The sequence below is a fragment of the Cuculus canorus genome, chromosome 4, assembly GCF_017976375.1.
Source record: "Cuculus canorus isolate bCucCan1 chromosome 4, bCucCan1.pri, whole genome shotgun sequence".
In the NCBI taxonomy this organism is placed as follows: Eukaryota; Metazoa; Chordata; class Aves; order Cuculiformes; family Cuculidae; genus Cuculus; species Cuculus canorus.
The window spans coordinates 56,399,372-56,423,997 of record NC_071404.1 but is presented as its reverse complement, the minus strand read 5'-3'; the positions used below and the strand labels follow the sequence as shown (position 1 = coordinate 56,423,997).

The 24,626-nt window shown below is 39.0% G+C and overlaps 1 protein-coding gene across 1 annotated transcript; it reads right to left on the bottom strand.

Annotated features, from left to right (window-relative positions):
- Nucleotides 1–10,201: 10,201 nt before the first annotated feature.
- Nucleotides 10,202–24,609, bottom strand: LRIT3 (leucine rich repeat, Ig-like and transmembrane domains 3). The gene is made up of 4 exons (XM_009565004.2): nucleotides 24,346–24,609; nucleotides 22,691–23,169; nucleotides 14,454–14,759; nucleotides 10,202–13,421 (listed from the first exon to the last, which is right to left on the bottom strand). The coding sequence occupies exons 1-4, from the start codon at nucleotides 24,459–24,461 to the stop codon at nucleotides 12,358–12,360; spliced, it is 1,965 nt and encodes a 654-aa protein (XP_009563299.2). The 5' UTR covers nucleotides 24,462–24,609; the 3' UTR covers nucleotides 10,202–12,357.
- Nucleotides 24,610–24,626: the final 17 nt, after the last annotated feature.

The following is a 24,626-nucleotide window of genomic DNA, read 5'->3' as shown; positions in this document are numbered from 1 at the left end:
CAGTGAATGCACAAACAAATACTGTGGCTGCTATAACCATATGCACAGAGTATTAAAATATTCATTCATTCCATCTACTTCTCTGTCACGGGCTTCCTATGTGATCTTGGCTCACTATGCAAATCTGTGCACCTCACTCTTCACCTTTCTATCGTAAAAAGTACCAATAATTCCCTTTTGCCTGAAGGAGGTTTTCTTAGTTTAATAGCTGTTATACAGTGCACTAAGATCCTTGTATGTAAGGTAGTACTCAAAATGGTGAAGTAACTGTTAATTTATTACTGCTAAGATCACATAGAAAGAAGTAGACCACAAAATAGAAGGAAAAAGAGAAAATTAATTTGGGTTTGCATATTCATTGTATCAGAAATAAAAAACAATTTTCTTGCCAAATGGTGTTGAAAAGCACTGAAAACTTTTAAATATTATATGTTATTCTCACAAGGCAGTATGAATTTACTTTTATACAGGAAAATACAGTAAAAATACACTTCCTTCAAAGGAGATGTGTTAATGTTTGTATTTTGTTTCTATAAAAAATCATTACACTATATTGTAGAAATTTTATTTCTCCAAGTGTAAACTAAATTTATTATAATAAAATTCCTATTAGTTTCATTAGATTCATATTTCATTAGATTCATGTTTCATTAGATATGAAATTAAATACACAGAAGCCTTCTGTGACTTTACGAGAACTAACTCACAACTTTGGTAGGAATACAGCGGCTAGCTTAAAGTTATAAGCAAGCATTTCCGAGACTCACTGCCTTATACACTACATAAAAACAATGCTTTGTACTCTGAAATGACTTCACAAGTTACCAAACTAAAACCACAGTAACTAATTTATTAGTTAATCCAAAATCTCGAGCTATAAGATACATCCCAACATATTATAACATCTTCGTTAAAAACTTGAGTACTTCAGGGCCATTCTGTGTAATATTACAATCCTATTGTAATATTGTAGGATTGTCAACTGAGCGTTAAGACAAAACTATAAAGGGAATATCAAATCCTTCCAAGCAATGCCCATGGGAGAGGGTTTGATGTACCTCTTAGGCGGTGCTTTGAAAATTAGCCATAGGTACCCAGTTTTCCAAAATGAAACAAGATTCTAGAAGGGGAGAGGAGGCAGAAAAGCTATTCTGAGAGTTTGCATGTGGTTTTAGCATGTGTTGCTAAAGAAACCTCTCCATTTGTACATTTGCATTTGACTACCTTATTTAGGACCGGGCTGACAGGAAAGGCAGAAGGTGTTATAAGAAGAAACCTAAATACTAAAATATATGCGTCACACAGGAAAATTCTAATATCAACTATATATCCCTTACAGAGATTTATGGAAGGACCTACCTTAAGTGTGTTGGTACAGAAATCAAAGATACTCGTTCCTGCATACATTCTCAGTGCTCATAGCCACTCATTGCTGCAAAACGTGTGGACCCAGGGTGGAGACTGTCCTTGAATGTTGCTGGGTCACAGACTCATCTTCACATTCCAAGATTAAACACTGAGAGTGACAGCTCTTTGCTTACAGGCATGAAGAGGAAGCTGATTCTGAGCTCACTGAAGTCAATATCAAACTCCCATTGACTGCATTAAAAACACTGGACTAGGCCTATCTTATAGAATAGACAGATTCTTGTGTCTAAATAAGCTCTAAATAAGTACTTACCTTTTTTCTCCCAAAGAAATCAAGATATTAAGTCCTTGGCTAAGATAATATCTCTATCATATGCTTTCATGGGGCTACTTCAGTATTTTTTTAAACCAGTTGTCATGGGTTAAACTCAGCCAGCAGCAAAACCCATGTGAACACTTGTTCTCTCCTCCCATGGCTGCATGCTCCCTTGAAATGCGGAGGAGAATTGGAAAGAAAAAAAAGGTACGACTCGTGGGTTGGGATAAAGACAGTTAACAAGGCAGCAAAAGGAGACAGAAATAAAACAACAACAATAACAATCAAAGAATATACAAAACAAGTGATACACAATGCAAATAGCTCATTGCTTAGAAACCAGTACCTGATGTGCTCTCAATCCAGAATCCCAAACCATGCTCCTGAGCCATGATTACTGCATCAAAATCTGAGCTGTGAACTGTGTCACCAACTGTGCCGCCAACCATGTCACTAACCCTGCCCCCCCAACCAACTTTGTACATACTAAGCATGACATCATGTTATCAAATGTCCTTTGGGCCCATCTGGTTCAGCTGCCCTAGCTTTGTCCCCTCCAAGCTTCTTGTGAAAATTAACTCTATCCCAGCCAAACCCAAGACACTATCCACCCCTTATTCTGTAGCACCTCCATCATACACAGACTCTACACTTTCTCCTTAATTGCCACAGCTTTTCCTGTCTTTGCTGTCTACATATACACACAGATATCATTCCCATACTCTATGACAATCCCTCTAAAAATCCCAATCGGGTTTGGGCTCCACCAGTCATCAAGAGTTTTTTCAGGGCAGGAGAGATGGTGTGTGGTGTTGGATCATTGCACTTTGCATCTAGAGCTCATGGCTCATGTATCTGGCATAGTCCATACCCACTATCTATGGGATGAAGATGCTGATTGTGGAGAAGTTGCTGGGCACCAGTTGCTGAAGCCACTTCTGGTTCCATCACTGCTGCACTATAGTAGTAGTTGTGATGATATAAAAGAGCAGACTATTTAGCAGGATATTTAACACACAATTCACTGGCTACTCTCAAACCAAATCAAATCCCCTTCAGGTACACATCAGACTTCCTCATCCTTCTGCATCATCCACAAAGTGTACCCAGGTCCTTGAGCAAAAGCAGTCCTGTGGATGGATTAGCCTTTGTCTGAGGCAGGACTAATCCAGACTGTCTTCCCCAACATATTCCTCATGTGCACTGCAGAGACTTTATCCCCTTCTACAGTACATGTGAATTTTGACTGGGCAGGGCCAGCTTGTTTGGTGGATGCCCTAGTGCTAACTAACTAGAGGAGGTGAGTGACTAACTGGAGGCTGGTGAGTGACAGGGGGTGTGATATACTCACTCAGTGCCATGCTTTTTGGCCCAGGTGTCTATGAGACTGTTTCAGAACGAAGTACCGTTGTCTAAGTTGGTTCTTTCTAGGGTGCCATGTCACCACAAGACTTGTTTTTCAAGGCCCAGGATAGTATTCTAGGTGGTATCATGGGGTACAGGACATGTTTCCAGCCATTTGGCAGTTCTTTCCACAATCGTATGCACATACCACTTGCCTTGGCAGGTTTGGGGCAATGCGATGTAATCAACCTGCCAGGCCTTCCCATATTTATATTTCAGCCATTATTCCCTTACCACAGAGGGTTTACCCACTTGGCTTACTTGATTGCAGCATGTTTCACATTCATGGATAATCTGTGCAATATTGTTCGTGGTAAATTCCACCCCTCCACCACAAGACCATATATATGTTGCATCTCTTCCTTGGTGACCAGAGGTGTCATAGACCCATTGAGCTATAAATAATTCTCTCTTATGTTGCCAGTCTAAATCCACCTGATTCTTTTCAGTCTTAGCAGCCTGATCCACCTGTGGGTTGTTTTGATGTTCTCGAGTGACCAGAGTCTTGGGTATGTGAGCATCTATGTGATGTATGTTTACTATCAGATTCTCTAGCCAGGCAGTGATACCTTACCACAACGGGGTAGCTCAGCTGGGTTTGCCTCTGCACTGCCAGTTTGCTCTGCTTCCACTGCTGTGACCACACCCACAGGGCATAGGACACCAACTGTGAGTCAGTATAGAGAGAGAGCACTGGCGTTTTTCTCATTCAGCGATACCTAAAGCCAGTTGGATGGCTTTGGCCACTTCAGTCTGACTTGATCCTCTTTGTTCTGCAGATGCTTCTGCAACTCATCGTGTAGGGCCATCACATCCATGGGGATCTCGCAATGCCCATCTTGCCATTTTATTCCTAAAATATGGATCTCCTGTGTAGGTCCCCTGACCTTACTTCGTTCTATGGCAAAATTAACTTTCAGAAGGGTTTGAACAGTTTTCTTCTCTTTCTCAAAAACTTCTTCTGCTGTGTTGCCCCATATGATAACGTGATTGATGTATTCTAAGTATTCTGGAGTTTCACCCTTTTTCAGTGCAGTTTGGATCACTCCATGAAAAATGTTTGGGCTGTGTTTCCACTCCTGGAGCAGTTGATTCCAGATGTACTGGATGCCCATTCATGTGCAAGCGAACTGTGGTCTGCAGTGTGCTGCCAAATAGATTGACAAAAACATGTTAACAATACAAGTTGTGGGACAACGCTTTGCTGCCTTCTACTCCAGTTCACACCGAAGTTTTAGCATGTCCAGCATGGCAGCACTCAGTGATGGCAAGATTAGTCACACTGTTAGTCTCCACTGTCCGTTAGATTTCTCCACTGGTCATATGGGACTATTAAAGGGTGAGCGAGTCTTGCTGATCACTCGTTGGCTCTCCAGTTGGTGGATGAGAATCAGAGAGTCTCAGCCGGTGGGATATTGCTGCCAGTAGACCAGTTGTGATAGCATCTGACATCTATGGTTCTTCGACCTTCATCTCTCCATAATGGAAGGATCATCCAAGAGACAAGGTACGCAACTGTCTTATTTTCTCCATCTCCAAGGCAGCTATACCAAAATCCCACCAGTACCCTTTTGGGTCCTTGAAATACATTTTCCTGAAGTAGTCTATGCCAAGGATGCATGAGGCCTCAGTCAGCCACAATGGGGAGCTTTTACCACCCATTCCCTATCAGAATCACTTCAACTTCCAATACAGTTAGGTGCTGGGACCTCCCTGTCACTCCAGAAATATAGATGGATTCTGCCCCATGATAGCTTGATGGCATTAGGATATATCGTGCACTGATGTCCATTCAGTAGAGCCTTATACTCTTGTGGGTCTGACATACCAGGTCATCCAATCAACACAGTCCAATAAACCCAGTTGTCCCTCACATACACCTGGCCAGAGGCAGGGCCCCTCTAATTCTGGTCGTAATATTCATTACTCACTTCTTGTAAAAATTACTTAGAAGCCCATTCAAGAGGATCAAGCCTTCTATTCTGTAGGAGTAACTGTCCACTGGAAACTGGAGTAGCATTTTTCCTGGAGGAATCCTTTTCTGTGATTGCTTTTCCCTGCAACTCATGTACTTGTTCCTCTGGGGTCAAGGCAGTTTTTCCATCTCACTTCCTCCTGTCCTCTCTGTGGCCATGCAGGTAAAACCACAAGGTGGCCCAGGGTGCGTGCCCTCTACATCCTCTCTCTTGAGCAGAGGAATGCTTGCTCCTGATAGCTGAAATACTGGTCCATACAGATGGGGAATTGGACATACACTCTTTGAATTGCCAGACCTCAACTGCTCCCCCACATTTCTTTTCTCAGTCTTAGGTCTAGGAGAGGTTCTAGCAGCAGACATTAACTAGCAAATGACATCAATACTCCTCTTTCTCTACTGCCAATAACGAGCATTTTTTCACCACTACAAAACAAAGCAATTATATCTTCAGAAATAATCAGTTCTTCAAGTCATAATGTTCTGTGGATCAAGTATTCAGCTACTACCAATCCTTTTGTTGTAAGAGGAAGAAGAACAATCCATTAAGTGCAGAACAATTCAAGAGAGGAAAACATTACAACTATTTAAGGCTGAATAGTTTGACTGTACTGCTGCATGGCTGTTGAGATCTTTTGCTACAGCGGCACCCACGAGGAATAAATGACAGCATTCTTATTTTACATCACCCTGCTTTTACCAGTATCCATCAGATGAAGCATATTGTTTAATTCAGACAAATGTACATCCAGGAAAATACTGTCATCTTGGCTTTATGTGTTCAGTATAGGTCTATTTATGATGAAAATTTACCTCCAGAATTGTCAGTATTTCTCCTGGTTAACAAACTCAACTATCCTCAGAAGTAATGTGGTCACTATTCAGAAGTGTAGAAGAAAAAATCAAGTATTTTTGATACAGCAAAGCTCTTGGCAATCGTTGTTCAGGCAAGGTGGTAAGTCCTTGAAGTAATACTTGAGAGTAGAGTGCTGAATCGAAAGCAGTTTCTTTTCTGCGACCAACTGAATTGCAGAGTTACTGAGAAGCAGCATTTCCACAGAAATAGAAAAAGTAGTCAGTCAACATCAAAGAAGGAAATGGTATGCCACACTGTAAGTGGCAGTCAATTTACCTTTCTGCAGCCTCATTACCTAGGCAGTAGGTATGTTAAGCCCTTTGGCAACTATATGGCCACTGGCAGGGCTGTTTATTATAAACTGCTACCATTTGACAACGGTGGAGCTGCTGCACATAACAAAAGACTCTGCCTTCTTACACAAAATGTCAAGCACAACACAGGTCCCTGCTGGCTATTGAGGGCCAACTCAAAAGAACACAGATAGTTTTCATTTGTCTATGGACATCAGTGGCTACTTATACACACAAGGTTTGTATAGCGATGAAAGAAGGCCATTCAGCTGCATCTTCACAGACTCCTTTATTATGCTGAAAATCTCAGTCATCTATGATCTACTTAATAGAGAGTCAGTCATTCTTAGAGACTGTCCTGGTATAATATTTTTCGAGCTAGATTTGAAACACATTAGTAAGAGGCACTATTCTGACAATTACTGTTTTATCAGTACTGCGAGTGGCTTACAACGTACCTGCTATGTTGCTGAAATTATCAAGATGTGGAAGCATCTTCTTGCCAGACACTCTCACCGTTTGTGCGTACTTATTCTTGGCACCTGAAAGCTGCCTGAAACAATGTGTGACAGAATTCGACTCTCTGTAAGTCGGAATTCTTAAGCTGCTGGCATCTGCTGAAATGGCTGTGGGCTTAGAAATATCATCAAGTGCCAGTTCCCAGGATGTGGTCAATAAGTTACTTAGAGCATCTTTTCAGAACCTACTCCTGTGTTTCATCCCCAGCCCACGGAAGGCTGGCATCACACAGTTCATAGAGAGCATGGCCTTTTGTGGAATTTAATCCAAATATTCATTAGAGGAAGAAACCTCATCATTTCAGATGTATTTTTAGGTGGTGACATTTGACTTCAACTTCCTCCAGGCCTGTCCCACTGCCCTTTTGATGAATCACAAGTTATTTGTACAGTAATATGTTTCCTATAGTTGAAGTTTTGTCAATTCATTCTGCCTGGAACTTCCTATAACTGTGAAGGATCAGAAAGATATGCAAGGATATGTTTTGACTATAACAGATCATATAAAAATACAATATATTCATAGTTTATTTCTTTCTTCTGTGTCAGTATTCTTCTCATTAAGACTGAAAGTCATTTAGGCAGTGCTGACTAAGTTCCCTTTCTAGCTGGCAGTTGATAGCTAATACTGTCCTAGCTTTTCCCACTTAATATTTGGCCCGACCCATTTTTTTCAGTTTAGGTAGACTGCTTCGATGGCAAAACTGTCCATCACAAAGCGCCTTGCCTATGTAGCCCCACCAGATTCAGGAAGTAAATATTTTTCTTTCCTTTAGCCTGAAAGTAGGGCTTCCCCTCCTACAATTCTTCTTTCAAAGCAGCTACCTCAACTCCTGAATTAATATTAAATACAATTAACAAATCATGTACAAGAATACGGTCTTTGGCCCCCCAAACCAGATTTCTCTTAAGTCTACTAAAGACCTTTCCTGGATCCACTTATTTGAACTGGTGAATTCTCACTATTCTTCCTCCTTGCAGTTCTTGCCCATAATTTTATAAGCCGAAAGACTGGTGAATGAGGTCTTTCCACTCAGAGAACTGAGTACTCTTCAGAGGAGTGTTTTTATGTTTTATCTAATCTTACTTCTCTGTTTCCTATAGGAATTACTTCTTTGCTACTCATGCCTTCCCCTTAACCACAGCTTTTTTGCTTGTTTAGAATCTGTATTTGATCAGATTGTCAATTTAATGTTCTTTTCCAAGGCAGACTTGCACATAAATAGTTGTGTTAAAAAGTCTTGTTTCATGTCCCAGACCCCAAACTATCAGTTATGTGCTCTGCTTGTATTGAGTGCCTTTCCAGATGTCTGGCTGCTGATCCTGGGCGTCTCCAGTCTTTTATTTAGGAAAAAAAAAAAAAATTAAAAAAAAGAGCCATTTTTTTTAACCATAATTCTTTTTTTTTTTTTGCGTAATTTTGGGCTGATCAACACTTACAAGAATTTTCATGACCATTCCTCTCATTTCTCTATGAAGATCAATAAGCTCTAAGAATCACTATTATTTTCTCATATCATTCAACCCGGACTTAATTTCTACATAAATCTTTAGTTGTGATAAGCTGAAAACTTAATCATCTTGTGACAGGCTGATCTTTTGTCTGTTACAATTCACATTCAGGCAATCTCTAGAGTTAAGTCATTGTTAAAGACACAAGGAAATGTCACTTTTTTCTATCAATAAACAAGGAACTTTATTTACCTCTTCTTATGAAGTTCCTGTTACAGTTTCAAAGAAATAGTTCATATAGTCATTAGACATAATGTCTATTCAATCATCATGCCTGACCAGAACAACGACCGTTATTTTTCTGGCTTGTGAAAAACGTGGTTTGCATTGTTTCTGCTACTGATTACCGTATCCAAAGAGAATGTCTGTTCCTCTGTCAATGAGGAAACAAAGCTCAAGCGAACTAAGGAACAAATAAGTGGCACTTTTGTGCACAAAAATGTGTCTCTCACTATACCAAAGAGATTCACTCCTAATGTTGAGAAATAATATGGGGTGATGTTCTACTAAAAATATTACTCTTAGATTTTAGGTTGAACTCAGAATGACTGGCACAGGTCTCTAGGAACTGTTTTGTGGATATCGATGCAATGCAGACACGACAGCAAACAGTAGAGCTGCAAGGTATGAGTGAACCTCAGCTATGAAGTTTGAGTTCCAGAACAAGCAGGAGTGTTATGATTCCTGTTTTCACACTCCTGCATCAGCAGGAGGGAATTCAATCCATCATGTCATTTTACGCTAGAGAACAAGAAATACCAAGTATTTTTATTTTTCAAATGAATCAGTGAGAAACCACATGCCCGCAAGACCTGAGAATGTGCAGAGATAGTCTATCATAGAAGATGACTCTACTCAAAGTTGGGCAAGGATAAAATTTAAAAACAAATAAAACAGAAAAGTAAGATTGAAAGGGAAAGTAACATTATTCCCAGTTTAGTTTGCCATGCTCTATAGATGGCTGCCTCCCATACTTTCATATCATCCTCTTTCTCCCTCTGTGATTTAACTTCCACATGATCTTTAATACAAGGGACCGGGCTATGAAACCAAAAATATAGTTGGTATGAGTTATTTTTGGAGGCTCAAATGTTTGACCAAATCTTGGCAGCATAAAATTCAAGACACATGACAGAAGTCAATCGGATCAGTCCGTAGCATTAAACTCCAGCGTCATTAATTAAATCAGATTCTTACAAAAAAAGATACTTACGGATATTGGACTTAATTTCCTTTTCCTTCAACAAATGTGTAATTGTTTTAGATTCTGGAAAATGTTACAAAGAAGACTATATATATTGTTTTGTTCCTGTTTTCCAAAACAATATTGAACTGGATACAGTAAGTGAGAAAGAGTTATGCAAGAACATGATCTGGAGATTTGTTTAGGAATTTACTTTTTGAAGTATTACAGAAACAGGTGTTTGAGGACTCTAAAGGTTTCCTACAACTGTACCTCTAAATGAATGAAAAGATTGAAAATATATCAACAAAGCACTTGTTTAGTTGACTGAACAAGCAATGCATTGAATTTAAATTATAGTTGCACTGAATCTACAAGTAATTGTTATTTTGTGTTGTTCTTACTTTCCATCTAGTCCTGTAGCAGCCTGCACCAGAGGTCTAAGAAGGAACTGCTTGAACGCTGCCTGAGGCAACACTGGAATACTCTATTCCTGCCCTCAATACACACCTATGTAAAGCTCCTTTCCATTGTATTAAGAGAGAAGAAGAAAACGCATTCCATTTTAGCCTTCTCTGGACATGAAGTATTTCACTGGGTCCTCTCTGAGTCCATAAAAAAAAACCAAAACCACCACTACCAAACTCCTTTGGCTCCTTCTTAAAATGATGTACCAAAATATTAGATTGCTCGTAGCATTTTAAAAAAAAGTATTTTTTTGTCAGAGTATCTTCTCCATAATGTAGTTATTGCCACTTTGTTGAAACCAGGCATGTATAGATCTCCACTCATTGCAATAAGCTGTCACTATATTCATCCATCCATCCTTTTATCTGTCTGCCGACACCCAGCACCTTTGCCAGGTACACAGCAGAATTGCAAGCAAAAGACTTTATGGCACACAGACCCAGCGTTCTTTAGGCTATAACCCTTCCATTGGTTCTCAGCCTTCTTTTTGTATTTTCTCTAATTTTTTCTCAGACTTTTGTCCTCACAGCTACATTTATCACATATTGTCTAAAGCTATAAACAAAGATGAAAGGGCCAGGCAAACACACAGTCACGTGTAAAAACAATCTTTTATTTTCACATTAAAACAACTTCTATTTTGATTGTTTCATCAAAAATTTAAAATATCCTTTGTTCAGCCTCTTAGATGTAGCCCAAGTCTGAATGGTTTTGCTCTTACAGATGTTGTCATGGTACGCACAAAAGTGTTTTCTGTTTTAGTCTGCACCTGAGAAAAGTATAAGAATCTGATGATAGTGCTAGGAATACAAAGTCCACTATAAGCAGTGGTAAGGACTAAAATAGATTCATGGATGTCTAAGGTTTGGTTTAGTAAGTGCACATTGAAGCCAAGGTTGTGGTTAACAAGTGCTGAGGCCCACTGAAACTTTAAGTAAAAATGAGATTTATTTGGAACTGATCTCACATTGCTCAGTTATTTCATTAACAACCCAATTTTCACACACCCATCATAAGTGTATAAAAGGGGGTCTAATATTTTTTGGTGAAACGCAAGATGAATTGAGCTAACAAAGTGCAAAATATATGAAAGGCGATACATTAACTTTGGTTAGATCCTCTCCCAATTCTCTTATGAGGCAAGTATAGATTACAGTCATAACTGTTCATAGTGCTGATTAATTCAGTATTACATTTCAGAAGATATGATACAAATCAATTACAGGTGGCAAAATCTATCTCATAATGATTCTATCATTAATAGTAACAATTTTCAGTATAAAAATCTGCATCTGTTACCAGAACTGTGGTTCTCAACTTATACAGACTATAACCTAACCATAACATCTGAAACTAAACCAACAAAAGCTCTGTTATTTACTTCAAGCAATAAAAAAACAGCTTCAGAATAGACAATATGCTATTATAATTAATAGGCAATTCTGCATTCATCATTACTATTAATATCTGACTTATTAAACATTGGAAAACATGCTCACAGTTAACTTTCACTATACTCACTTAACTTCATTACACATCCAACATGACCTGAGGACAGATCTCCTCTCACTGTATCTCAAAATGTATTATATTACTATAGTGGGCTACATAATATTTTGCAGTACCTATGTAATATATAGGTGTATAATACTGTGTGTTGTATGACACAGTATCACAGAATTTTCCATACAAAGGTTTCTGAAATTGAGGTATATAGGCATATGCATCCAAGTACATTCTAAGGCTGAGACTTTGTAATAATATCATATGATGTTAATTAACATCTAGTATCTTTTACAGTTACTCATAATGATATCTTACTTGAGCTTCAGAATATTAAAGAAGCTCCTTTGCCACAATATCTGCAAAATGACGATAAGATGTGTATTGTACCTCTCAAGATGCCATTAGCTGTGGCTACCTACCTTCGCTCTTGATTGGCCTGACAACACTTCCAGTTCGAGATACTGTACTAAGAGAGCTGTAATCTCAAAGCACAAGCTGATGTCAGAAGAAAACTTTTATTTTCAAATAAAGTTTTGATCTCAACAGTAGTTTAAACTGCTTTCCTATTATTTTTAAGCACACAGTTTTTATGAAAGTTGTGATTAATATTTGATACATGCAATAGCACACCATACAGTTAAATGAGAGAAAACAGAATAACGTTTTAATGAAAACAAAAAAGTTCTTTAACCTGGCAACCATTTCATGCTGTACTTATCTTTTAAAGAGCATCATTCCTTTACATCCAAAGTCACAAACATTAAAAAAGAATGTAAGCAGACAATGTTTTTCTCCTATTCTCCCTCCTACCCACCATCCTACCTATCCAGCAGACTGCATTACATCAGATAAAATATCCTGGCCACCACCTGGCACCAACCTGCTTCCAGATGCAGTATCATAATTTTGCATTAAGTTTACCTGTTGCATGTTCCATCTTGTCCACCCTCACTCATATTCAACACAGATACTCAGACCTAGAGCCCTCGCTTTTGAAGGTCATTTGAGAATCCATGCTTGACCTAGAGCAAAGGAGAAGTCTTTCCGACTCATTCGTGTACCTTCGTGCCCAGAGCTGCTCTCCTGCATTCGCTGTTCGAGGCTTCAGGGACAATGTTTCAAATTTCACATAGGTCTCTCTTGCAAGGTCAGCTTCCTTTGCAGTTCTTGGTTTTACATGAAGTTTTAAAACTTTGTAGAATAAGAAAAATATCAAAGGTAAAACAACTACACATGCTGCGCTGCTGGCCAATACCAGAATAGAAAACTGAGAGCTGTTTTCATCATTTAACCCATCAGTGGAGAAAATAATGCACTGGTCTGTTGTAGGTGGCACTCCTTTGGGTGAAACACATGCCATATATTGAGTACTAGGTTGCAAACCATCAATTGTGACTTTGTTTTTGCTGGGATCAGTGCTCAGAGGCAGCATATCTTTCTCACCATACTTTGAGTATAACACAGTCACTGCAGAGTTGCTTGTGGCATTGACTGTTTTCCAAGTTAAGGTCACTCTTTCATCAGTTTCACTAATCACTCTTAGGTTCCTTACAGTAACATTTTGTTCAGCCACACTTGCTGTATTCAGTGAAGTCTCCTCACCTTTCTTGCTTATCTCCCCAGTCTGCTTTTTGTTTCCATTTGTCACTGCCTTTGAATTTTTCTTTCCATCAAACACAAGCCTGGATTGCTTCTTGTCGGTAAATCTCACGCTTGTAGATCTTTCAGTGCTAACCAGTGTTGTGGTGGTTGGTGTGGTGGGAAGAGGTGTGGTTGTCCTCTCAGGTTCAAGCTTGGATTCCTCCTGAGTAGTATTCTGCCTCTCTTCTTCTTGCTTCCTTCCATATTTCTGTGGTGACACAGTTGTAGTAACTACACCAACCACTGTGACGGTAACAGCAGCTTCTGACATTCCTGCTAAATTCTTGGCTTTACATCTGTATTCTCCTGCATCCTTGTATGAAATCCCTGTCAAGCTTATTATGGACCATCTGACACCCTCTCCAGGTGTTTCTTGAATTACTACAGGAAAATGCAAAGAGTAAAACATCATAAAGGGAGCTAAAGAGAAAGTAAATATGATTAGACTTCTTCCATTAAGTTATTACTGTCAGAAGGAATCACAAAAATGTATTAAACTTCTGCAAAAAAACCCCAAAAACAACAACAAAAAAAATCCAAACTCCACACACAAACTATAGAACTCCATGTTACATTATTGCAGAAAAGTTCTCAGCTTGGGTCAAAGTGGAATTGAATGTCTGGAGGAACTAAGTAAAACAAAACCTCATAAAGAGAAGACAAATGTCTTAGGGCTGCTAAGTGACTAGGAAATACAATTCTCACTGTCTTCAAGAGACACTGAACACAATAACCAGTTAAAACATTTTGGGAAATTACCTTTGTCTTCAGATATTTCAGTACTTTGGACTATGACTTTCTTCAGACATTATTAAAGATTACTGCTAACTACTTGGCATTAGCAAGAAAAACTTTTTATATTTAATTTACTGCATAAATATCTATCATAGCAGCTAGAATGATACCTGACAATCTCAGCCTCTTTAGCAGTCAAGATGGGTGTTGCAAATAGATAATAAACATTTGCAAATAACACAGAAAACATTATTTTGGAAAATCCTATGTTTAGAATGCTGAGTTTTAAGTAGCTCAGTTATGGCCTCACTAGATTTTTTAACATGAACATTTTGAACCCAAACAGGGATTCCATTAATGAATTCTCCTTTCTGCTTTTCAGCTTCTGAATCAGGGCCCAATTATCCCAACCTCTATTTTCCTTTATCCTTCCCCCACTTCACCCATTTCCTCCCTCCATGCTCGTTGCTCTTATTGCAGCCCATACCCAGAATCCGAACAGTCTGTTGGACCTATTCAGACCACGTCCTAGACATAGATTTTCATAACAGCTGTTGCACAGATACAATGGCCAGCTTGGTGCAGTTCCTGAGCCATTGTTACACGTTATAAGATCTCAAAGCACAAGGAAACCAACAATTTCAGGCTCTGTCATTTCCTATAAAAGAGCAACTATACCTGTATAGTTCACTGGTATATTGTCTGACCTAGTCCAAGTAAGCTGTGGTGTTGGGTAGCCAGTCGCATCACAGCGTAGCAGAACGTTGCTTCCCAGCGGGGAAGTGATTTTTGTTGCCGACGTCATCACGGATGGTTTAAGACACTGTTCTAACTCAGCTCTCTGGAACAAGATTCCTGCTAGGCTCTCAGGTCCACTGCATGAAACCAATGGATCAAGAAGTACAACTGAGTTGTCCACAATTTTGGAAAATTCAATTAGCTTTGAAATGCGACAGTCACAAAACCATGGGTTGTCCTGCAAACCTGAAGCAGAAGGGGAAGATGAGAAAGGAAAAAAAAGCAATGCTGTCAGGCAATAAATAGATATTGTAATTACAGTACGACACGACTATCACCACCAAGTACAGTCAAGGAGAACCATGGACCTATTCTCAGTTAATATTGTCTCTTTCAAGTTGACTTTTTGGTTTGGTGGATTGGTGGGGGAGTGTTTGTTGAGGTGAGGGAGAACAGTATGAATGTTTATTAAGCTAAACTTTTTCTCCACAGAAGTTCGCAGGAGCACAGTAATATACTTTGTTATTTATCTAGGAAAAAACGCTTTGAAAAGGTGTCTTAAAACTGATGACATATGCCAGAGCCTTCTGTAAAGATACTATCTCGGGGCTCCTGTCACTCTTTTCTGCTCTTGGTGTTTCTTTGGGCTCTTTGAAGGCTGATCTTCTCAGACTCTTTTTTCAGTGCTGGCAGGGAACATGATGATTTAAGGGTTTAAAGCCTACACCAATAACTCTGCCCTTTGAAAAAAAAGGATAAAGGCTAAGGAGAAAAGGTTTTAGGCCAACACAATTCTTATGTGGTTCTGAACTATACCAGTTCTGAACTATACCAACTATACTATAATCTGGCTTCAATTTAGGACAACCTGTGAAATACATTCAAAAAGAATAGCAAAAGAGTAGAAAATGGGAAGGAACCTGATAAATTATCAAGACTACAATATTTTATGATTAAACAAGAATGCTATTTCTCTTCTGTTAGTAGGCATAACATTTGCTTCTTGATTCCAAAGATTTTGAATGAAAGGCTTCTCACCCGGTGAATTTGTAATGCTGAAAGAGAGAAGCCATTCCTAGGGAATACAAGTCTAAATCCTCAGCGGGTATTGATTACTTCCTTATGCTGAGCTTCATAGACCAACAGCTGCTTCATCAGGTAAAACACCACACTATGTGTCACTCATGAGTTCAAATACTTTCTCATTTGACTTATATTTTTGGGCACACCTTTTTTTTTTATTTTTGTATTGAGTACTAACAATAAACAGAACTTACAGTCCGAAATAAGGGATGGCATGCAAGAACCCCTCACTATTAAATGTGCCACTTAGTGTAACAAGGCATATTAATTAAATCAAAATTAAAAGAAAAAAACTGAAACACCTAATATTGTTCAATGTTTATTTTTAGGAATTATCAAAACAGCTAATGGAAAAATTCTGCTCTTCATTCTGGAGGAAAACCGTAGATGAAAGAATACATTAATAATTAACTACTGCTTCCTTTTATCACCTGATCAAGATTAGGTTATTTTAAGCACAAGGGCAGTGATTGGTTAAAACTGTGGTAAACCCCAATTAATCCCCGCTCTTTAAAACAAGACTTGACCTGAAGAGATTCCATGACTTTGACATCACAATCCAATTTTACTCCTTCCAGACATTAGAGATTTTATATGTATTCACTACTTATTGCCTGATGGAATGGAGAAGGAGAAATCAAGAAAAACTGTATCAGCAACCACTTTACTTTAAAAAAAAAAAAAAAGAAAATAATAATCTCCAAAATATAAATTCTTTTCCTGTGAACTTCAAATATATATTCACAAGCAAAAGACATAACCTGCAAGTATTTCCTATGTGTCTGGGCACATTAACTGTTTGTGCTCATAAAAATTCTGCCCAATCAAACATGTTTTTAACTATTTGTGCTCATCTTCTAAATTAGGCAAGCTTTAGTTTTAGAGACGATATTCTTGTAACTCTTTTTTCATTCTTGACTGTTTATAAAGGGATAATTTTCCTCACTGTGTTAAGAAAGAATCTATGTGAGCATTTAAATATTAAATTCCTCTGAGATATAGGAGGAAAGACAGGACGCCCTGAATCAAAGTCTCAACTGCCGGAGTTCCTCCGTAATAAATGCTGCTCAAAGGCACGTGAACTCTCAGCATAGCCTCTGTGCTATCTAGAACACAGAAACATGGGGCAGCTGTCCCATAAGCAAGTGGCAGAGCAGGAATTCTGGATCCACAACATTAATGAGGACAGATCTGCAGCATCTGTAGGGCTACCATCCCATATGCCAGGATGTAGATTGTCCCTTCTATTGAACACTACTGAAAATATTTCTTCTGTGACCTTTCTGCATCCTACAAGCTTTACTCTAGGAAACAATGGGGTTTACTACTGTTTATAATACTGCCAGTAGTGCTCAAACGCCCTTCAAATAGAATCATAAATCATAGAACCTTAGAATCATTTAGGTTAGGTTGGAAAAGACCTTTAAGATCACAGAGTCCAACTGTAAACATAACAGTGTCAAGTCCACTACTAAATAATGTCCTTAAGCACCACTCCTACCCGTCTTTTAAATACCTGCAGGGATGGTGGTGCAACCACTTCCCTGGGCCGCTTGTTCCAATACTTGATAATCCTTTGCGCGAAGTAATATTTCCTAATACAGATAAGCACATCTTTCATATTCTCTCCGTGTCCCAAAGAAGACCCTACGTTGTTACAGTATGTATCGGAAACTGACAAAATAGAGGGAATGGTGAAGCAAAGGTGGATGGACCTTAGATCGGATGGCTGTTTACTCCAGCCTGGGACACAGATTTGACCATCTCAGATGATTCTGACGGCATGGTTTCAGCTTCAGAAGAAAGCTGTACTCCCAGAAGCTCCTGTACTTCTGTGCTTTAGTGCAAAGAGTTATTTCGTTTATTCACCTCATCTCCTCCATCCACCATGCTTCCCAGTGAAACTGGCTAAAAAAGCAGGACATATATATAATAAATACAGTTACAGGAGTTCCTTCCTTGCCTCCACAGCTCATCACTTTTCTTTATCTGAGTCTTGTCAATATCTGGCAGTATTCACATTATTTTTAGTAGACTTGTACAGCCATTGAAAGTCATCAAGTCATATGAACCCCCAAAATAAAAAGAGGAAAGCACTATGGAAGTGTAAGCAAGAATGAAACACTAAATTTGATTATACTTCAGTTAGCTGTTGAAGAAAACAGAAATAGGAATGTAAGTCTAGTTTCCAAACTACGAAGAGCATTCTTAAATTTAACATCTTGTGTTTACAAGATGGTAAAAGTGAGAACACATGAAAGAATAAAGAAAAGGTTAAAATAAAGTGGGGGGGGAAGTTGGAATGAAGACATCATAAAAAATGGGGAACTTTAATACATGAATGAGAAGGAATCCCCTCAGCACAATATTTTCCTAAGAAGAGAAAACAATAGCATGTGTATCTGATGGAACTACAAGTCTTTATAAACCCTGAATTCTTTTCTAGAAATGTCAAGGCAGCTGGTTGACCTGAAAAAGAAATACTAACCAAGGCAAAACAAATGCAGATTAAATATCCATGCATGGCAATATACCAATGCCGTGTATTTTAACATTAAATAGGGATTACAAATTGCTCCTAAATTCTCTATTTATTCCAGAAGTAGCATGTTTTAAATTTACTCTCACACATTTATATGTATGCTTGTATCTACAATGGCAAATATATATATACATGTGTCGGTGCAAGCACATTTTTTAATCTTCTCAGTAAGCAGGGTTTCCCCATGCTGTGTCAATATGGACTTTAGCATTCAAAATAGCTAAGAGCGGGATTTCCTTCATAAATCAGTAACCAGTCTCAGACCACGCTTTGCATAATATACTGGTTTTAAGTTGCTGTAAAATGTCGATATGTGAAATATTCAAGTTTTGGGCCAATGGAAATATTCACCACAGCTTAAACCAATCCTTCCAAGGCTCTCTTCCAACCGAAGTTCCAAAATTTTTATCCATGGCTCTAAACAGCAAAGGCCACTGCCCATACTGTGTCCCAGTGTTTCTTAGACTCAGTAATTGCTAGGGAGGAGCTCAGGAAAAACAGCATCTACTCAGCGGCCCAGCATAAGAGCTGGGTGCCTGATGAATCTGTAGCATTTCAAATTTCTGGCACCTATACATGCAACAGAGTCAAGATCTCATCTAACTGCGCTCTATCAAATCCTGTATTCCCCTGTTCCTCTCAGTGACTCACTAGATCTAAATTTCCCATAAAAACTCTACTGCCATAATTCCTGCCAGAAATTTCAATCTCTGTACAACAGCAAATGCTGAAACTTAGCTGTGATTTGATCAAAGTATTAAGTTAAGGCTCCAGAGGTAACCAAGAGAGGGCTAGATGAACTCACACACTGGTCCCTCAATCATTTCCGCTGCTTAATTGTCAGCTCACCCCATAGTTTTATTTTGAACTGTTCAAAAGAGCATTCCCCAAGACAAAGTCAGACACAGCTCCAGGGGCACCGGACTTCTGGATTGAGGGCTTAAGGGCTTCTGGAGGAGACCATATTCAGGACAGCTCGCTCTATCCTGTTCTTTCCCCCAGACATGAGCACAGTAGGTTTTGCACCTCCAAACTATCCTGCATGCCTACCAGGCATACAACTTATCCTTGCTATTTCATATTACAAAAGCACAATTCTATGGGTTGCAAAGCAATTGTCACATCACTTAAGGCAGTTAAAACTGGAGAAAAAACACCCTTGCCCATAGAGCTATATTTTAGAGTCAGAGCAGCAGCCCATATCACCCACAGAAAAACAAGGGCTAAATCTTACAAAGTGTGGAACAGTCGGCTTTAAAAAGAGTTGGCCCTAAACTGTGTGGTTGAGAGCCAGAGCAAACCACTTGGTCAGATATCCAGGAATCATTCCCTGACCCTCTCTGATTTAGCAGAATATCCACACAGAGGAACATCATACTCCAGGAGGTAATAAAGAACACCAAATCCCTAAGGACAGAGATTAAGAATTAGAATAAGGAGATGCTAAAGTGCCAGTCACCTGGCAAACACAGTCCGTGGTTCTTCCAAGAGTCCTTGAAGTAAATATGGGGAACCTGAACTTTGTCTAACATGCAAACTTCTTGATGCTCTGTCAAGATATTGAAGATAAAAATTGCCTTCTGGTGTTAAAAAAATACATATGCACAAACATTTGAGTTTGGTGCTTTGCTGATGTTGATCTTGTTAATTAAATACAAGTGACAATCTTGTTTTTGCCAGAACTAGGAGAGAAGTCAGCTCAAGCCATAATTGCTTACACTATGTACAATCTGACTGCTGTTTTTCTGACCAGACAAAACCAGCATTTATTTGCTCTGGGTTCCAGCTTCTGGCAAAGCTCTGGCTGTAGATACCATTCCATATAGGCATATAGGTCAGGCTGAATGCTCCCACAAGGAATAGCAGGAAAACATAGGACACTCATGAACAGCAAAGCAAGCACTGCGTGCAATTGTGGGCATCACATTTTAAGAAAAAAAATTTTTTTTAAAAACTGAAGGAGTCCAAAGGCAACCAGTAACAACAGCAGAAAATTTAAAAACACCTCACAGTCTACAAGAAACTGTTGAAAGAAATGGTGCAGTTAGCTAAGGTGGCAAGAAAGGAAGGTCATGTACGAAAGGTTACTATAAGAGATGGCTATTAGTTTTTCTGTATTCCATCTCATGTAGGACAAGAGTTAATCAGATTAGTTTGCAGTATGGGAGATTGAGGTTAGATATTAAGAGAAACTTTCTTGCTATCCCAATAGATAAGCACTGGAACAGGTTACCAGAGGAGGCTCTGGAATGGTCCAGCCACAAATTTTAAGAACGGCACGGGCTTAACCTGAACAGTTCAGTTCATCTGAATCTGCATACTACTAAGAAAAAGGTCTTTTCAAAATATTTCCTGATCACATACCGCTATGATCCTTACCTTCACCTCAAAGGAGTAGGAAAGTTTGTGTGGGATACATTTCTCCTCTCTCAGGCTCCATCAATCCCAGTAGAGACAGAAGGGGTATCAGAGAGGAAGCAATGCTAGAGAGCACGTCCTGCTCCTGTTGTTATAAGCCAACAATTCCTTTGGTTGGAGCTTTATAGAGGCATCTAAACTTCTAGGTCTTTCTAGCCTGATAGGTTCTATCAACCATTTACTCCTCAAAAACAATTGTTTTGTAACAGCCCATCAACAGCCACAAGGATGAGCTTCTGGCAGTGAGTGTGAGTGACATAACTACAACTTTATAATATAGATAATAAAACTAACACTTACTGGAGACGAAGCAAGCTCATCAAAATAACTCATGACATAAAGACTATTTCACTTTCTAATCTCCAGAGGAAAGGGATGGGGTTTTATTTCCTATAGGGTTTCCTATATAGCAAGCACCGTCTGTCTGCATTGGGATATACTCATCAGAAAGTTATTATGTCAATGAAAGAAAACTCAGCTAATTATTTGCAGCTTACTCAAGGCAGATTTACTCAACACAACACAACGAAGGTACTACCTGGCATCCTGCATTCATGTATCCAAATCTAACTACATAGAGCCTCCCTCAGCATCTAACGTTAAAAAAAAGAAAAGCAAGGTGTTGTTTGAACCCGGTGTGTGTTTCCCTCTGGCTACCTGTGTTCAAACCCAGTTGTAGTTCATAAATGAAAATAATCCGAAGGTCACATCACCAGTCTCTAGAGAACTCAGTGCTGGCATGAGAGGGATTTCCATATCTAGAGGAGGTTGGCAAGTGCCTGCACCAACAAAGCCTGCTGATGTTTGCCCGCGCGAAGAGGAGGAGAGAAGAGTATACATGGTTTTAGGGTGTTTTGGTGTTGTGTTTTTGTTTGTTTCCTTTTTGGGAGTTTTTTGTTTGTTTGAATGTTTTTTTAAGTGGTGAGGTCTATGTAAGGCAAGGAAACCAAATAACCTCTGGAACTCCCACATGAGATCATCAGGAGGATTAGATTAGTAAAGTAGGAGCTGACTGCCTCCTATAGCCTTCAGCATGGGGACAGCGAAAGGGGTACTGAGCCGAGTCTTACTTTCACATCTTTGTCTTTCTGTCTTTTTTTTTTATCCTGAATAAACAAAGATCCAACTAATGCTGCAAACCTACAGTTACCATGCATGTGAGGAATTCATTCAGCCTGCCTGCATCTATTAAATTACTTATATACAATCTCATCTGAATGAGAGTTTCAAATTGCAGCTTCTGCTGTGAAACAAAGCAGCTGAACAAATGAACATTGAATAGTGGGGGATTAGATCAAGAAATTGGAAACACTGGGCAGTACAATGCAGGGCAGACCTTTACCAGTAGGTATAAGACTACTGCAGTTAGTTTATGAAGAGTGAGCTGATTTTCTTCCCTTCTGCTTGCTACGCTACGCGAAAAACCATCAATACATTTACTTAAACAGCAACAGAAGAGAGCACATGGCTGTTTTAGCCATGTTCTGAAATTGCAGAAGAGAAAAGGGTTACAGACATATGGTGTCAGAAAAGGGTCTCAGACACATGACATGAAGCTGGGTTTTTCCCTATGCGGGGATTGCAGCTGGACTCAATCCTTGCAGATCCCTTCCAACTCAGGTCATTCTGTGATCCTGTGTGATTCTGTGATTCTGTTACCTGCAATGCGAGGAAGCGCCACCAACACTTTCTGCAGCACTGTTTCAGGACAGGTTTCATACAAGCATCCACTCTAGCTATTTGTTTGGCTCGTGAGCTGCTGGAAAACACAGTTGCAAATGGACCTGCTTGCAACCACATACCGAAATGAGGGAAATGTTATCAGAAACACAATTCTTGGAAGTCCTGCATTTGTATGAGTACTGAATACTCTATATGGCCAGTATTGCTGTAGACTGGAATCTTGTAGATTTTACTTCAGTTTTATAACCTTGAGACAATGCATGCATTGCAGTCTCTGTGGTTTTATGTCATCAACTGAAAATAAATAAGTACATAATCACAGAACAAACCAGAGGAACAACTGGATAAAACCCTCTCTGCTGAATTCCAGGCTGGACCCCTACTTGCTTTCACTTGCAGCTTAACATTTAGGTACATTTTAATAAGGGATGAGACAGGTTGTTCAACATACCCAAAATGACTCGCTGGGTCACCAGAGTGTCTGTGTTCTTGGGCAGGGCAGCTCCTGAGAAGGGGGGCCAAATATCCATCAAATCTGATGGCAAGGTCGTTAGCTTATTGCTGGATATGTCCAGGTAGGTGAGGTTTTTCAGGTACCGGCCAGCATCAGCAGGAATGCTGGTCACTTTATTGTTGTGTAAATCAAGAGTCCGTAGGTTGGGCATCTCTGCCAGCGATTCCCAAGGGAAAGTTGAGAGCAGATTACCATCCAGACGTAGCTCATGCAGTTGTTTCAAGTTATAGAAACTGCTGATATCAATGTTGGCTACACAGTTATAAGTCACCCACAGGTATTTGAGATCTACTAGGTAGTAAAAGGCTTCAGTTGGGATTCTTCGTATGACGGTTTTCTCTATACGAAGTTTTACAGTATCCACAGGAACATTCACAGGAATCTCATACATATCAGGATCGTTACAGAGCACAGCCCTAGCATCAAACAAAAAATTGTATTTCAGATTTAAATGCAAATACTATTACTTTTTGCAACGCTACTAGCAGAATAAAGAATGTTAAAACAGGAAAAGTCCCCTGCATTTAAAAATTGAAAAGATATATGTGGATTTTCTAAAGAGAAAAATAGAAAGTAGCAGTGATACTTTCACGTGAACTCTAGATTTGCTTTATTCCAAAGCATGTAAGCACCATCTTCTGTCCATGTTTCTACTGATAACTGAAAAACAGAAGCCCTCATATAGGAAATAATACATGCATGTATCCCAAGTGGAAACTGCATGACATCTGTTTTACTAAAATTCAGAATATTGGATCAGTAATTTCTACTTTCTTCACACAATAGAGATTCCAAGTATTTGTATATATTTATCTTTCAGACTACACCAAAACTTGAAAATGTTAGCATGTTTCTTTAAAGGAAACTTTCCAGCCCTGTTTCTGGTGTCTACGAAGAAGTGACCTGCTTTTCAGGGGTGATAAGAGCTTTCTGCTCCTATTGATTCCAATGAAATGGGATTTCTCAGCATTCCCAAGAGTCAGTTTTTCTATTTTTTTGTGGTACCTTGTTTGCACGTTACTGTGCCAATTCCCTTCCCCTCAATAAGCCTAATTTTCATTTCCTCCCCTTTTCTCTAAATTCTTCATTCATTTTATTTTCTCCTTTTGCAGCTTTATACTAGATACATTGTGACAATAAGTAGCAATGACAAAGAGTACCTTCCAAAATTGAGATGGCAATACCCAGACTGTCAAATTTCAAATTAACCTCTTTATTATCAAAAACTATGATTTTCCTGCAGATTAAAATAAGACAAAAATACTGTATTTATTTAAATCAGACTCATCTTATAGTAGACAGCCAGTTTGTAGAAACAGAAAGGATGTTACAATAGTAGGAAAACCACAGGGTAGAAAAAAAAATGCCTTCTGCAAAACCTGAACATTTAGAGTAGCTGTTTGCTAAGTACAAAGCCATAATCACCATCTGCTCCTATTCAGGAATGCTGCTAGGCATATAACACCAGTGTAAAATATGTCTTTATTTCAGTTATGCTAGAACTAATTTGCAATGTACAAGAATGTTATTTCCAATTTCTTCAATGATTTTCCTTATAATTTGCTTTGTATAAGAAATAATAAAATAAATACCTTGTTCCAGTGCCATCACTTCTGCCGTGGTAAACGCAAGTGCATTGCGAAGGACAAAACGCACTCATTTCTTCAAAAAAGCTCATAAGGATGTAGAAGTAAATAAACAGATACATGGCTTCCCCTCAGCAGAACTGATATGAAAAAAATTGGAAACTTTATTCCTAGGCACTCATGTGCAGTGCACCGTGAATGTGAATGTAGACATCCATTTAGTAACAGCAGATTACAACAGATTAGCTGAGATCTGTAGTTGCTTAACCTTCAGATATATCCTGAAA